Source organism: Meles meles, chromosome 7 (genome assembly GCF_922984935.1).
Source record: "Meles meles chromosome 7, mMelMel3.1 paternal haplotype, whole genome shotgun sequence".
Taxonomy (NCBI): domain Eukaryota; kingdom Metazoa; phylum Chordata; class Mammalia; order Carnivora; family Mustelidae; genus Meles; species Meles meles.
This window is the reverse complement of record NC_060072.1, coordinates 7,394,209-7,411,432: the sequence shown is the minus strand read 5'-3', so window position 1 is coordinate 7,411,432 and position 17,224 is coordinate 7,394,209. Positions and strand designations below refer to the sequence as shown.

General features: G+C 40.7%; 1 protein-coding gene across 1 annotated transcript in view; it reads left to right on the top strand.

The window, feature by feature from the left end:
• Positions 1–17,224, top strand: part of EP300 (E1A binding protein p300) — an 81,795-nt gene that overhangs the window by 19,792 nt on the left and 44,779 nt on the right. Inside the window, exons 2-6 of the mRNA XM_046011151.1 lie at positions 96–733; positions 11,194–11,370; positions 12,552–12,813; positions 13,664–13,777; positions 14,924–15,169. Of these exons, the coding sequence (XP_045867107.1) occupies positions 96–733; positions 11,194–11,370; positions 12,552–12,813; positions 13,664–13,777; positions 14,924–15,169 (1,437 nt within the window). The remainder of the gene's footprint in view (positions 1–95; positions 734–11,193; positions 11,371–12,551; positions 12,814–13,663; positions 13,778–14,923; positions 15,170–17,224) is intronic.

Below are 17,224 nucleotides of genomic sequence, written 5' to 3'. Positions count from 1 at the left end.
AAGTTTGGAAATACTTAATGTTTATCAAGAACAAAACAGAGAAATTTGTGATTTTGATGGTCAGACTAACTTTTATCTTTTCTCTTTGCTTTTAGATTTTGGCTCTCTATTTGACTTGGAGCATGACTTACCAGATGAATTAATCAACTCTACAGAATTGGGACTGACCAATGGTGGTGATATTAATCAGCTTCAGACAAGTCTTGGCATAGTACAAGATGCAGCCTCTAAACATAAACAGCTGTCAGAATTGCTACGGTCTGGTAGTTCCCCTAACCTCAATATGGGGGTTGGTGGCCCAGGTCAAGGCATGGCCAGCCAGCCCCAACAGAACAGTCCTGGATTAGGTTTGATAAATAGCATGGTTAAAAGCCCAATGGCACAGGCAGGCTTGACTTCTCCCAACATGGGGATGGGCACTAGTGGACCAAATCAGGGTCCTACGCCATCTGCAGCAGGTATGATGAACAGTCCAGTAAATCAACCTGCCATGGGAATGAACACAGGGATGAATGCTGGCATGAATCCTGGAATGTTGAATGCAGGCAATGGACAGGGGATGATGCCTAATCAAGTCATGAACGGTTCAATTGGAGCAGGCCGGGGGCGACCTAATATGCAGTACCCAAACCCAGGCATGGGAAATGCTGGCAATTTAATGCCCGAGCCACTGCAGCAAGGCTCTCCTCAGATGGGAGGACAGACGGGATTGAGAGGCCCTCAGCCTCTTAAGGTAAGTGCAGTTTTGGTTTGTATGCCCTGTCAGTATGTTTTTGATTGTTCCCAATGGTCAGTTACTCATTTATTCTTTACTGTTCATGCTTAATCATCTTACATGGTGTACCATTTCTCACATAAATGCCAAGGATCTGTGGTGGCACAAATTTTATGAAGCTCTTACATTAATTTTAAGTAAAAGAATTTTTTCACAGTTCAGTGATATTGTATACCTTCAGTTTGTTCCAGCTGATTGCTAGCTAATTCCTGTTTTCTCGGTATTATAGTAACTATTAGAATATTTTCACAAATCCTAGAGTATTTTTTAATTCCTTTCTAAGCCCTCTTTAGCCTTCATAGCCTACTTGTAAAAATAATAGTTTTGAGCTAGCTGGCTTTATACCATCTTCAGAGAGACATCACATATTTCCACTACTTGGAATATCCCTGGTTTTCAGGAGGTGTTTATTCTAAAAGATTTATTAAATGTTATTTTTTCTCATTAGTTGATGGACATTAAGGTGCATTCATTTACTCAGAAACCTCAACTAACATTCCAAGTGTTTAGTTAACATAATTTGGGTCATTGTTTGAAAGGCTTTTCTTTTTCAAAAAGCCTACTCTTTTAGCTTTATTAACTAGCACATACTAAACACATTTTTCAAAACTGTTTGTGTTCTTTATGTATAAAATTAAGATGTTATAAGTCTGTATTTGATGTGTATTCCTTCATATTTTTCCTACGTATCTGTTTATTTCTTGAAGTGGTATCACTACAATTGCCAGCACCTGGCATACAGTTAGTAAATATTTGTTGAATGAAAAAGATGACTTTGCTTGGAAGGTGATATTTGAAGATGGGTTAGATTTTCACAAGGAGTTAAGAGCAGGCTCTCTGTGTAAGAGGAATTACTGAGTAGGCATTGGGACTTCGTGTTCCTGAGAATCATGATGATGAGACAGTTCAGGGGTGAAATTAAAGACAGTGGGAGGAGATGCGCCTTGGTGGCTCAGTCTGTTAAGCATCTGATTCTTGATCTCAGTAGCCAAGGTTTTGATCCTAGGGTCGTGAGTTCAGGTGCAGTGTTGGGCTCTACACTGGGCATGGAGCCTACTTTAAAAAGGGGGATGAATAGGGATTGGGGAGACTGAGGTCATATTCATAATAAATGAAAGCCCTTAATTTTAAAAATTAATTAATTAATCAATTTGCTGCACAGTAAAGAATATTGACCTCTTAGGGAAAGATTCTGTTATCTTTCCTACCTCCTCTGTAGATTTTCCCTTTTTGGCACTTTAATGTTGCTGTGTTGATAAGATTAAGTTTGAATATTTGGAGTGGAAACCAGAATCAGGAAGGTAAAATATTTATTAGGTACCTCTTCTGGGTTCTAGAACATAGCTGTGAAGAGTCCCTGCCCTCCTGTTGTTCACGCTCCAGCGGGGAGTGGTGGGGTGACAGATGAAACCTTCCCTGACTGATCAGATACTTACTGAGCCTAGCTTTGGTGTTGAAGGAAGATAGAGCAGTGAATAAACTTACTTCATAGAACTTACTTTCTAGCGTGTACGTAAGTTACAAGCTTACATATTCCAGGTACATGGTGGGAAGAGAAATTTGAAAGGAAAGGCTCAGGCGTGCCTGACTGGCTTAGTTGAGCATGTGATGCTTGATCTCTGAGGTTGAGCCCCACGTTGTGTGTAGAGATTACTTAAAATCTTAAAAAAAAAGGCTCAGGGGTACTATCTATTTCTAATCTGAAACACAAATTTCAGGGCGCTTGGGTGGCTCAAATCATTAAGCATCTGCCTTTGGCGCTGGTCATGACCTGGGATCGAGCCCTACATTGGGCTGCCCACTCAGCGGGAAGCCTGCCTCTCCCAGTCCCCCTGCATGTGATCCCTCTCTTGCTGTATCTTTGTCAAATAAAATCTTTTTTTTAAAAAACAAAACACAGATTTCTTGATTCAGCATTGTTTCAGAGACTGGATATATAGCAGTGTACAAAACAGACAAAAATAACCTTTGTAGTGCCTCTGTTTCCATGGGATGGAGGAATTCAAGTATAAAAATATTATTATTATTAAAATATTTTGTGGTTTTAAGTGAGCCCTATCTATATTTTTAAAGTTGATATTCGTAAAGTACTTAAAGCAGTTCCTAACACGTAGGAACTCTAAATGCTTATTTAGTAAATGAGTTTCGGGGAATAATGTAGGTTTAGGATGAGATACCCAATTAATATACAACTAAATACTTTTATAAAAAGTAAAGAGTTTTCTCTTTATAGGAGGGGGGAAAAAAACCTATATTTTTTTACTGGAGATTAAAATAAAGTTGAGTCAAAGTGTTAAAATTATTGGATAGCAATTCCCTTTCTGTGGGTCTAGGTCCTAAAATTACCTCAAAGAGCTGATTATATTCATTACTTTTCTTCTAAAATTCTTAAGAGTTCTAATGATATTTAAGAATCAGGAATTAAGGAAATTTTCAGTGAGACTTGAAGATTTGAACCCTCTTGGCAAATGGCAGTGACTTTTGTTTTTTTTTTTTTTTTAAGATTTTATTTATTTATTTGACAGCGAGAGAGAGAGAGATATCACAAGTAGGCAGAGAGGCAGGCAGAGAGAGAGGGGGAAGCAGGCTCCCTGCTGAGCAAAGAGCCCGATGCAGGACTCGATCCGAGGACCCTGAGATCATGACCTGAGCCGAAGGCAGCGGCTTAACCCACTGAGCCACCCAGGCGCCCGGCAGTGACTTTTGTACACAGTTCTTTTTATGGAGGAATCTGTGGTTCAGAGGGTGCACGCGGGTTGTGACGTTACTACTTAAACAGGGTCTTCCAAAGCCTAATGGTGGTTTATGGGTCACATCCCCCTTTAAGCTAGTGTTTGATTTTAGAGTTAGCAAAAGATGAAGATAGGGTTTTATGTCGTAAAGTTATTTCTGACTGATGAGTTCAGGAGGTGCCCTGAATGGCAGAAGAGTGCCGATTTTGAGTCATGCTACCTGGGTTAGCTTCTGGGCTGTTACCGCCGGCGTCGTCCTGTTCAGCTGCATATTGCCAAGCTTCTTGGTGAAATCCTTTCACTCTCCAGTAACGTCACAGGACATAATCTGCCTCCTAAAAAATGCTGGTGACAAAAGAAGTAAACATTTTTGAAAATCCTTTCCCTAATAGCTGTCTTTTTTATGTATGAAGAAAGAGATGAAGTTAATCATCATAGTTCATGGTGTGGACTGTGTGGAGTTTTACTGCCCAGGTTAACAGTGAACTCAGTTACTCACATGTAGCTATAGTAACTTGGGCAACTTGCTTGCTGTACCTCAGATTTCCCATCTGTAGGATGGCAATAGGAAGAGTGGGTGTAACCTACCTCATGGAATTATTGGGGAACTAATAATTAATGGAAGTAAGCCCTTTATGAGTGGAATATTGTAAGGACTTACCTGTAGAGTCGTAATAGTAGTGGGAGCATGTGCTTAGTAGTATTGTAGTTCCATTTTTGTGGAGTTCTTAAAACATTTTTATGGGGAGAGGGAGAAATCGAATCTAGATCACGTAAGTTAAGCTGTAATCTTCTAGAGGCATAGCTGTTGGCTATAACAGGAGATGAAACAACATACCACATGAACAGCTGCTGGCTGGAGGATATGGGGATGCCCACTAGTAGAGACGTCAGTGGATTAATATTCTATAAATTCGGTGGAAGATTAACTTTCTTTGGAACTAAGGACTTTTTATTCAGACAGTGTTCATTAATATTCTGGATGCCCCCTCTTAGAAAATACTAAAAAAAAAATCCAGGGGTTCCTGGGTGGCTCAGTTAAGCATCTGCCTTCGGCTCAGGTCATGAGCTTGGGGTTCTGGGATTAGGTCCCACACTGGGGCTCCCTGTTCAGTGGAGAGTCTGCTTTTCCCTTTCCCTCTGTCTCTCCCCCTGCTCATGCGCACGATTTTTCTCGCTCTCTCTCGTAAATAAAATCTTTTAAAAAAGAAAAGTATCTGTTCTGTTAAAGAGCTTGTTATGATTTTTTTAAACTCTTTTTTTAAAGGATTTTATTTTATTTACTTGACACAGAGAGAGAGAGACACAAGTAGGCAGAGAGGCAGGAGCAGGCTCCCTGCTAAGCAGGGAGCCAGATGTGGGGCTCAAGAGCCTGAGGTGGGGCTGGATCCCAGGACCCTGGGATCATGAGATCATGACCTGAGCTGGAGGCAGAGGCTTAACCCACTGAGCCACCCAGGCGCCCCAAGAGCTTGTTATGATTAAAGAGACAAGATCCAGAATTTTATTAAATAACAGCAGACAGTACAGTTGTACCTAAATTAGCGTTAGCGCCGACAGCTAAGGAGCTGCTGAATGTTACTAGGTATTTAATATATGCTAGGGTCATTCATTCTAACATCAGTCCTATGGTTTTATTCCTGTTACACAGGTGAGGGAACAGCCAGGGAATGAGTATTACACAGAACTCTTGTCTTTTTGAATTAAAAGTGCCTGTTGTTGATCACTGTAGTATAATGTCATTCTGTTGTTACGATCCATGTATTAATAAAACTTGACACAGGTAAAAGCAGATACAGAGCCTTTACGTTTCTTGCAGCAGCAGTCACCACCTCACTTGTAACCTTATATAGGGGTGATCATTGCTAGACTAAGACCTGTAAGAGCAGGAACCCTGCCTCTTTTCTGTAATTCAGTTTTCATGATTGCTGGGCTGTTCACAGACACAGCCTTGGAACATCCTTTTGTTTCGTTTTTAAGATTTTATTTATTTATTTATTTACTTATTTGAGGGAGTGCGAGGAGAGGTTGAGGGGGAGGGAGGAATCCCAAGAGGACTCTGCACTGAGCACAGAGCCAGATGTGGGGCTCAGTCCCATGAGTTGCAAGATCATGAGCCAGAACCAAGAGTCACACACTTCATCAACCTGAGTCAACCAGCCACCTTATCTTTTTTCTTTTTTTTAAAGATTTTAAAAATTTATTTTAGACAGTACAAGCCAGGAGAAGGGGCGGAGGAGGAAGGAGAAGTGGACTCCCCGCTGATCAGGGAGTGCGAAGCTGGATTTCATCCCAGGACCCCGGGATCATAACCTCAGCCAAAGGTTATGCTTAACTGACTGAGCCACCAGTCACTGCCAGTCACCTCATCTTAGAGCATTTTTATGTATTACCTTTTACTTCTTATTCTTGTAGTCCTAGATCTGGGGGATGACAGATCCTAACCTTCCTTTCTCTGACTCTGATTATCCCACATGCTGTGAAGAATTGTGTTACTTGGCATCTGGATAGATTGGTATCCAAATTTTGTATGAATTGTGGCTAATGAAATTGATATTTTAAAAAAAGGTCTGGGGGTGCCTGGGTGGCTCAGTGGGTTAAAACCTCTGCCTTCAGCTCAGATCATGATCCCAGAGTCCTGGGATCGAGTCCCACGTCGGGCTCTCTGATCAGTGGGGAGCCTCCTGTCTCTCTGCCTGCCTCTCTGCCTACTTGTGATCTCTGTCTGTCAAATAAATAAATAAAATCTAAAAAATAAAATAATAAATAAAAGTCTGAACTTCATTCAAATGAATATTGGCTTTAGGAATAATTCCCATTTTCCTTCTTTCCATTTCCCTTTTTATAATTTTTTTGAGGTGGTAGGAACAGTAATGTCATTTTTGGAGCGCTTCTCTTAAAATTAACATTAGTTAGTGATCGTCTTTGCCATATGATGTTAAAAAGTATTTAACCTATGAAATTTTAAGAGCAATGATTGATCTGTTTTAGAACTTGAATCATCCAGGAGTGAAGCAGGTAGGAAGGACCACTTGGGATGGTGGGTATTAAGTTTAAGGAAAGGAGGAAGAATCCATTTTGAGAGAAAGACTAATCTTAAATTCTGAAATCTGACAGATTTGAAAGAAGAGGGTTCTTATACCCAAATTTACCATCTAGATGAATGTGGTTTTAGGTTTGTAATAACAGTTTGAGGGATAGTCCCAATGGGGTGATGGGGCCTGCTAAACTAAGGCATTGGTGTAGGAGTAAGGGGAATGATTCTGAAAAGTAACGTTTAAGATTTGCTGTAGGTTCCAAGAGATCCCTAGTTGTTCTTGTTTATCACTGTATCCTCAGTTACTATGTAGTATCTGGCATCTGACTTGGATACAGATCTATAACATTGGCATTTATTAAATCTGGTAGGTAGTAGGAAATGTCTGATTATAGTTTAATTTTGTTTTTATTATTTGATGAATCTTGGAGTCACACACAGGGTATTGTTTTGAGTTACTGTGGTATTTTCAAATCTTACTAAGGGATTTTTTTTTCACTGTGCTAAATATTCCCAAACAATTATTTTCTTTATATTTGAGGTACTACTTTTATTTTTTCAATATATTTGCCAATGATAGCCCCTCTCAGGTGTTTTCTGGATTCCTGTGCTCCGTAAGTTTCTGTTTTTAACATATTGAAAACTTAGAAAAAACCTATAGAGACAAGTTTTTTAAAGGATTTATTTATTTGATAGAGAGGGTGGACAGAGCGAGAAGGAGGCTCCCCACGGAGCACGGACCATCGCCCACCTGCCTCCCCACCCCGACACAGGGTTCGCTCCCAGGACTCTGGGATCATGATCTGAGCGGAAGGCAGATGCTTAAACAACTGAGTCACCCAGACACCCCTGTAGAGTCAGATTAAAAAAAAGAAGAAGAAGAAAAGGTAGTCCCCGGAGGTGTTTTTTGTTTTCGTTGACTAGAACTGTTGTGGCTTCCTGGTCCTCTGCCTTTTCCATTTAGGTGGTTCTCTGTATCCTTGCAATGCAGGTGGGTGGTGGGTAGTTGGATGTCAAGGATCACTTGAGCTGATACAGAGAGGGAAACAAGATCAAATAGTGAACTACAGTATAGTGGAAATTAAGTACAGTATATTCCTGTTATATTTGGTGGGGGAGTACTGGAGGCTGGTGAGATTGGAAGGATGGGGATGTGGAGATGGGGAGATTGGTTGTGTTCTGTCTAACACCGGCCCCAGAACCCTGAGGAAGACAGACAAGCCAGAAGCCTGAGAGTCTTTGTGGGTCAAAGTGATGAGAAGTGTTAGGAATGCACTACTGCCACTGATCAGCAGTCAGCGCGGTCTGTATATGTGAGACCAGTAGTCCACTTCGGAGTTTCTAGGTAATGCATTGTAATTGGGAAAACAAACGTCAGGAACTGGTTGAAACCCAGTTGTTGGAATCAGATAAGGCAGTGTCTGTGAACAGTGTGAACGACCAGATTCTACTGTGGCATATTTGAGTAGAGATAATTATGCTTATTAAGAGACATCAAGGTAGCTTACAAATCACTGTATTTTATTTTCATAAATAATGGACTCCTAAAAACTTAATTTATTGTCTGCTGGTCTTTTATGGTCTGTCCTACAGATTCTGTGTCAGAATAGCTTTCATTTTATGTCCGTGATGAGTTTCCATGCTGATAAGAAACATAGTCAAGTGAAATGTAACTCCCCCCATGTAAGCTCATGTATTATTGGACCTGTAGCCATATAATAATAGTACTTTAAAAGCATGTGGAGGACCAGCACTTGCAGCCATGCTTGAAACTACCAGAAGAAATTTGAACTTGTGTTTAAGCCTGTTTCTGTATTTGACTGTCCCCACAATCTTACTGGCCAGATTCATTTAGGAAATTCCAGTTATTGGAGACTGAAGGCAGTAAGTTTTTTACTCTGATTGCTCCCCATTCAGACTGCCCCATTCTTGTATGCTTCCCCCAAACCTTGCACTTCCCTCAGGCTTATTCCCCGAGTTACTGAACTCCTAGTCTCTGATTTCATCTGGAAACTGTCACAGTTCTTTAGTTTTTCATTACAGGCAAACCTTTGAAGATGTTATATTTCTATAAATCCTCTGTATAGATACTGCGTATAATTTAAAGAACAGTTTTTTATTTTATTTTATTTATTTGACAGAAATCACAACTAGGCAGAGAAGGCAGACAGAGAGAGGAGGAAGCAGGCTCCCTACAGAGCAGAGAGCCCGATGCGGGGCTCCATCCCAGGACTCTGGGATTATGACCTGAGCCGAAGGCAGAGGTTTTAACCCACTGAGCCACCCAGGCACCCCTAAGGAACAGTTTTTTTAACCGAAGTTTATGAGTTTATTTTATGACTCATATTTCTGTTTTCCTGAGTGAACAGGTTCTTTTGTTGATCAGGATAAGGGCAGTGGGGCTACAAAGATAAATGAACTAAGGTTCTTTCCCTTGATGTGCATGGTCTGGGGGGGTAGAAGAGGCTTGCATTTTATGTTATCACCTCTGTTGTAGTATAAATGCACAAACATTTATTAGGGTAGAAAAAGCTCTTTAGCGGTCTGGAACAATAGATGCTTCACAGACATGGTAACTTTTGAAATGTATCTTAGAGGACAAGTAGAATCTGTGGCTGCTGCTTAGTTATGGTTGTACCAACTAAGCAAGCAACAAAAAATGAAAATTGGACTGCCTCTTGGTGAACTTGGTATTTTATTTTCTTTACAGGTTATCGTTCAGAAGTCAGATAGGGAGGGTGTGCCACTGCCTGGTTGTAGGGAAAAGGGAAGTCTTTAAGGCAGATGAGAGAGATTTAAGAAGGGGCGCCTGGGTGGCTCAGTGGATTGAGCCAATGCCTTCCGCTCGGGTCGTGATCTCGGGGTCTTGGGATCGAGCCCCGCGTTGGGCTCTCTGCTCCGCGGGGAGCCTGCTTCCTCCTCTCTGCCTGTCTCTCTGCCTACTTGTGATCTCTCTCTCTGTGTGTCAAATAAATAAAATCTTTAAAAAAAAAAAAAAAAAAAAAAGAAGAAAGTTGCTCTTCAGATTTGCAAGTTAATGGGTACAGGCTACAGAAGGATAGCATGGATAGATAGTCAGGCTTCATGAACATCATGAAGGCTCTGGGTAGAAAATAGAATAGACAGAAGGCAAGAAAACCTGTTGGACACAGTCTGCACACAAGTCTGGGGCTTGAATTAAGACAGTGACAGCGGACAGGGAACAGTTTAGGGTTCGTGTGTGTGTTTGGAGATAGAATTTGATAGACCCGAATCTGTCTGAGAAGACTAGAAATCTAGTACGACTCCTTTTAATTGGGTAGTAGTACTAGTCTCCTTAGTTTCTATCCTGAGAGCTTTGCAGTATGTTTTTAATAGGTGGTGGTTGACTTCTGGTGGGTTCTTCTATGGAAGAACAGGATTTTAAGTCGCATCATTGCTATCAGTAAAACATTTGGCTTCTGAATAATTAATACTCTGTTCATTAAGTTAATAACTATCCAGTATGATCGCTCCAGATTGCCTGTCCTAAGTACAGACAAAAATCGACTTTTTTAAATACATAGGGGTTACAGAGAAACTCAGATTATTACTTTAGGAGCCAAGTGGGTAATTTAATAAAGGAGGTAGGTTTAAGACTGCAAGGAATGATGTGGACTCTGAAGTTTGCATGTTCTGTGAGATTCAGATAACAAAAGTTTTAAAATCACTGTGCCACTGTATCCCTAAATTAAAAAAGGACATATTCCCTAAATTACCTGTTTTCTACCTTTTATATGAACAAAATGCTGGAATAAGCATTCAGATGCTCTTGACATATCACAAACTCTAACATATTTAGAGATTAGGTCATTTATTGAGTTGAATTTAATTTGTTAAGCCAAATTTTTTACATTAAATAAAAATGTATCTACTTCATTCAAGTGAAGGTGAATGACAAACCCTTGATTTTCATTCAGATAGAGCTTAATGAAGATGCTTATAAGTTTTCTAAAACACATTTATCAAATATTTACAGAAAATAGCTCTGTAAACTTATTCCATCTGAGCTGAAGCCCCTAAATATTTTTTTTAATTTTATTTATTTATTTTGATAGAGAAATCACAAGTAGGCAGAGAGGCAGACTGAGAAGGGGGGACGTAGGCTCCCTGCTGAACAGAGAGCCTGATGCGGGGCTTGATCCCAGGACCCTGAGATCAAGACCTGGGCTGAAGATAGAGGCTTAACCCACTGAGCCACCCAGCACCCCTAAAGCCCCTAAATCTTAATCTTTTTAAATAATTTCTTCATAAAGGTTTTATTTATTTATTTGCGATAGAAAGCAAGTGAGAGGACTAGAGAGAAGAGTGCACAAGTAGGGGGAGGGGTGGAGGGAAAAGCAGACTCCCCACCAAGCAGGGACCCCAACTTGGAGCAAATCCCAGGACCCCAGGATCATGACCTGAGCCGAAGGCAGATGCTTAACCAACTGAGCCATCTAGACGCCCCTATAAATCTTGATCTTGAAAATATGAGTATTTCCGTGAGCATACTTTTATAGTCTGTTTTTAACAGCAGAGGACTACTTTTAAAATTGTCTCTATAAATTAGGAAGTGGAAAAGGAATGATAATGTTCTGTTAATGCAGGGAATAAGATTTAATTTCTTGTCTGTTTTTATTTATTCTTAGATGGGAATGATGAACAACCCTAACCCTTATGGTTCACCATACACTCAGAATTCTGGACAGCAGATTGGAGCCGGTGGCCTTGGTCTCCAGATTCAGACGAAGTCTGTACTACCAAATAACTTATCTCCATTTGCCATGGACAAAAAGGCAGTTCCTGGTGGAGGAATGCCCAGCATGGTGGGTAGTAATCTACCTAAGATTTGTCTTTAAAGTAGCATCTTGACAAAAGTACTGTGTTAAACTTTCATGCTGTCTGCTATACACACTAGGAGTTAATGGATGGACCCTGTGATCTAGCTTGTTCCTTCCCTTTCCCGTGGGTTTTTGTTTCTGACAGTATTGCTCAGTAAGAGTGCTTGGCCAAATGGGAGCAAGTGGGGCCACTACAGTGAAAATGTCGTGGCCTACTCTATTGATTATCTTCTGCTTGTGAGCATTTCTGTGGAATTGCAAAGTAGAACCTTTTTCCTCTTGGGAAGGACTCTGGCAAAGCATTACGACTCTCAATGACCGTATCTACTGATTTGTATCTGATAGTACCATACGAAAGTAACCTCCCTCAAAGTTACACGTTGTTTGAAACAGTGATTTTTGTTTCGGGAAATCTCCAAAGCTGCTAACGTTGCTATTTTTATTTCTTTTTTTGGTGCCAGAAGGGATTTTACTAAAGCGCGGGCATAGGCCCCACGGACAGAAAGAGCTGCTGCTTGCGATTTAGCTAAAGTAAAACGATTTCTAGGAGTAAATTTGTTAAGTGGTCCATGTTCACCTGTGGAAAAAATTGTCCTGTAGAAATGCTACTTCTCTTTCAGAGTTTTTATTTCTTAATTTCTTTGATTTGTGTTATATAGTCACTGAATTGCCTGTATTTCAAATACTTGCAGATATAAAAATGAATAAAACAAGGCATCTGTGTCCCCAAATGTTTACTTTTTTACTGGGGAAGAAAAGGGGCTTTCTTCGATAATTACGAAAACTCATTTTTCACCCACCTAAAAGGACCCTGCTAGGTCTCCCGAGGAGTTCTTCATTGTTACTGTGTTTCAGAACCTGAGTTGGACATTCTCTTCACTATAGACTGCTTGCCTTTTCCTCTCCCACCTCAGCTTATCATGCTGTTCTCTTTACTTCTGCTTTATATCCTATATATACTTTGACTGTATTACTTGGTAATGTAGCTTTGTTTTCTTACTGAGCTTCTTGATGGTAGGAACCATTGTTTTTTTACCTTGGAATCCCCTGTGACACATGGTAGACTGTCCTTAAAGGTTTTAATTGAAAATGTCTAGGTCTGTATCTATTAAAGAGCACACCGTGACACCTAACGTTAAATGTATCTTTGTTGTTTTATCCCTTAGGGTCAACAGCAGGCCCCACAGGTCCAGCAACCAGGCCTTGTGACTCCAGTAGCCCAAGGGATGGGTTCTGGAGCGCACACAGCTGACCCAGAGAAGCGCAAGCTCATCCAGCAGCAGCTGGTTCTCCTTCTGCACGCTCACAAGTGCCAGCGCAGGGAGCAGGCTAATGGGGAAGTGAGGCAGTGCAACCTTCCCCACTGCCGCACAATGAAGAACGTCCTAAACCACATGACACACTGCCAGTCAGGCAAGTCCTGCCAAGGTGAGTGGGCTCAAAGGGTTTCTGTGCTCAGCGGTTGACCTTCAGAGCCCAAGAGAAGAGAGAAAATGTGATCTACTCTATTTTGAAACTCCTTTACAGTTAATGTCTTACTCCATATTGGGATATAATAAAATTCAGTATCATTTTGTCAGTATCTAGGGTTGTGGTAGAAATTTTAAAGGATATCCCTTTTGTGGTGATCCTTACTGACTTTGATTTGCCCCAGCATAATACTTTAAATATTATTGAGGATTTGCAGTCAGGCAAGTAGTAAAACAATGTTACCCAACTTAGTATGTTTTTTTTGTTTTGTTTTGTTTTGTTTTGTTTTGTTTTTTGACAGAGAGAGATCACAAGTAGACAGAGAGGCAGGCAGAGAGAGAGAGAGAGAGAGAGGGAAGCAGGCTCGCTGCTGAGCAGAAAGCCCGATGCGGGACTCGATCCCAGGACCCTGAGATCATGACCTGAGCCGAAGGCAGCGGCTTAACCCACTGAGCCACCCAGGCGCCCCCAACTTAGTATGTTTTATATATTTGTGGAGTCATTAGAAATCCGTCTTTATAGAGTAAAGTAGATTGCGCATCTTAGTGAAAACTATGGGCTCTGGAGCCGGGTTGCTTAAGTCTGAATCCCACTTTGAGTATTCTGACTTTATGCAAATTGGTTAACCAGGTTTTGCCTATTTTCTCAACTGTGAAATGTGAGTGATCATAGTACCCTATAGGAACATTAGGAAGATGAAATGAGTTAACATTGTAGCACTTGTTAAGTGCTATCAGTAAGTAACTAATGTAAAAAAAAAAAAAAACCTATAAACTGCATTTGAAAAAATTATTTTTCTTCTTTTTAGTGGCACACTGTGCATCTTCTCGACAAATCATTTCACACTGGAAGAATTGTACGAGACATGATTGTCCTGTGTGTCTCCCCCTTAAAAATGCTGGAGATAAGAGAAATCAACAGTGTAAGTGATTAATCTGTTGAGAAGCTTTTGTACTAAGAATATTCTTAGACTCTTACCAGTGCAGTTTGGTGGGATTTAGAGTACTTTTTGATTATGTGACGTTCCTGTGGCTAGCTTGTTTCCACTTCTGTTAATTTCCTATTAATGAGATTAGAATTAGTCTTTTATTATCTAAAAATCCAGAAACTGTTAATAGTTGTTCTGTATAAAAACAGTGAATTTATGCTTCATTTTTACATTTATGAAAACTTAAAAGACAATGACATTTGGGCAAGTTACTCTTTTATACTTGTCTAAATACTAGATAGTTTGAAATAAAGGAAAAGGAAAAAAGTTTGAGATTATTTGTATAAGCTTGGGATGATGACCTTTTCTTAGAGAAAGACAAAAGGAGAAAAATTTAAGTGCAACTACCACACCTCCTCTCCAAAGACAATGACATTTGGGCAAGTTACTCTTTTATACTTGTCTAACTAAATACTAGATAGTTTGAAATAAAGGAAAAGGAAAAAAGTTTGAGATTATTTGTATAAGCTTGGGATGATGAGCTTTTCTTAGAGAAAGACAAAAGGAGAAAAATTTAAGTGCAACTACCACACCTCCTCTCTGGAAACAAAACATTAAGCATTTAGGGCTGAAAAGACAAATTTAGAAATATATGTGCCACATGTGAAGAAGGAATTAAGTACTGTAAATTAATGGAGTCATAAGTAATCCAGGAGAAAATTGGGATAAGGAAATGATTATTATTATTTAATAGAGGGAGCACATACCAAAAAGTTCACTATTCAGAAGTGAAATAAGGTGCTGTTTCTCTCACATCACATTAGCAGAAATGATGCTCCCTGGTGTTGGTATTTGTGCGGCTCTGAGTCATTGATACACTGTTGGTGGGAACACCGTTACAGCCTATAGGGAGGCTTTTGGGTATTCTGGATTGAAAGTCTTTCATGCCAGTGACCCTCTTTTGACCATTCAGTTCTGCACCTGGACATTTTTTTCAGGGAAATAATGAAAAACAAGAGGCATGTACTGAGATGTTTCATAATCACATAAAAATAATTTTATGTCTTTTAATTCATGATGGGTTGGTCTATTTTTCTTACATCTTTAACATTGTAATCCCATTTTCTTTGTCTTCTCTAGCAATTCTGACTGGAGCACCAGTTGGACTTGGAAATACTAGCTCTCTTGGGGTGGGTCAGCAGTCTACCCCCAGCCTAAGCACTGTTAGTCAGATTGATCCCAGCTCTATAGAGAGGGCCTATGCAGCTCTTGGGCTGCCCTATCAAGTAAATCAGATGCCGACACAGCCCCAGGTGCAAGCAAAGAACCAGCAGAATCAGCAGTCTGGGCAGTCACCCCAAGGCATGCGGCCCATGAGCAACATGAGTAAGTTTGTGTCCTCCCTAGTGACAGATGTGATGTTGGTTATATGTAAATGCCATGTAAAATGCAGAATTACCTCCTTAGTTTTAGTCTATGTGTGTGTGTCTGTCTCTTCCCACTTTTAATTTTTGTTACATGACTAATTTTTTAAGGTATTTTTATTTAAGTTTTTATTTATTTGACAGAGAGAGCACAAGCCAGGGGGAGCAGCAGGTGGAGGGAGAGGGAGAAGCAGACTCCCCACTGAGTAGGGAGCCTGATGCGGGGCTAGCTCCCAGGACCCTGGGGTCATGACCTAAGCTGAAGGCAGACACTTAACTGAGTGAACCACCCAGGCGCCCGCCCCCATGATTAATTCTTAAAGTAATTTTTTTTAAAGATTGTAGTATAAAAGCCTCATTGCAGTCAGTATACCTGAGGCATCTGCTAGTGATTTATATCCTCCTTAATCCTTATGAGCATATGTGAACTTGCATTTCTAGAAGTGGGATCTTGTGCGCTATTCTATAACTATTTCTTTAATGCAATTAGGACATCTTTCACTTTACTTACCCACTGTATCCCTTTTAATGGTTGATGAGGAATTCATTGTACAGAATAATCTTTTACACACGGACATTTAGATTTCCTCCCCCTCCCCATCTTAAACCACACAAATTGTTGTGGGGGCACCTGGGTGGCTCAGTTGGTTAAGCATCTGCTGTTGGCTCAGGTCATGATCCCAGGGTCTGGGATCAAGGCATGCATCACACTCCCTGCTCAACGGGGAGCCTGCTTCTACCTCTCCTCCCTGCTTGAGTTCTCTCTCAATATCTTCTTTCGCTTTCTTAAAAAAAACAAAACAAACAAAAAACCCACCTTAAAAAAGGAAAGGAAATTATTTTATTTTGGTTTAAAATGTATAGAAATGAGTGTGGTTAGTTTGGGGGGTGGTGGTTGTTTTGTTTTTAAGATTTTATTTATTTGACACAGAGAAAGAGAGCACAAGTAGGCAGAGGGGCAGGCAGAGGGAGAAGGAGAAGCAGGCTCAGCCCTGAGCAGGGAGCCCAGTGTGGGGCTCCATCCCAGGACCCTAAGCCGGAGGCAGTCGCTTAACTGACTGAGCCACCCAGGCGCCCGAATGTGGTTATTGTTAATACGGATACCCATATTCTCACTGGAGTGGTGTGCCTTTTGAAATCGCTTATTGAATATATGTGTTTACTTAACTTCTCCTATGATATGACTGAGAAGGAAGGGGAAAAGTGAGCAGTGTTCTAGTACCCTAATTTGGGGCAAAATTTTCGCCTCTGTGTGTAGTGAAGTGAAGCAGGTTTGCATTTAGATTGTATCCCTTTGCTGTTACGCAGTTAACATCTAAGCCATTTTGTTTAAATAGTTAAATAAGTAAATCTACTGGTGAGTCAGTGACTTTTAGTACTTTGCCTCTTTATTCTAAAATTGTCCTTGGTGATGAGATCTGTGACTAGAAAACTGTCTGGGGGCGTCTGGGTGGCGCAGTCAGTTTAGCATCTGACTCTTCGTTTTGACTCAGGGCATGATCTTAGGGTCCTTGGATCGAGCCCCATAGTTTGGCTCTGTGCTCAGTTGCAGAGTCTGCTTGGCATTGTTTCTCCCTGTCTCTCTGCCCCTGCTGTGGTCTGTCTCTCCCCTTAAAATAAATAAATCTTAACAACAACAAAAAAGGTCTGGTTCTGTATAATCCACCGTATTTTTTCCTGTGAAGTCCATTGTCATCCTCTGTAAGCTTTCGTTCTGTCCATTACTGCCCAGTTTTAAATGAAGAAACGGTAATCTTGCTGCTTTTTGTGCTTTTTAACTCAAATATACGTCATTGCTTGATGAGCAGTGCTAACTTATTAAATAATTATTGAGGGTCTAGTTTAAAAAACTAGACCAGTGGGGCGCCTGGGTGGCTCGGTGGGTTGAGCTGCTGCCTTCGGCTCGGGTCATGATCTCGGGGTCCTGGGATCGAGTCCCACATCGGGCTCTCTGCTCGGCGGGGAGCCTGCTTCCCCCCCCCCCCCTGCCTGCCTCTCTGTCTACTTGTGATCTCTC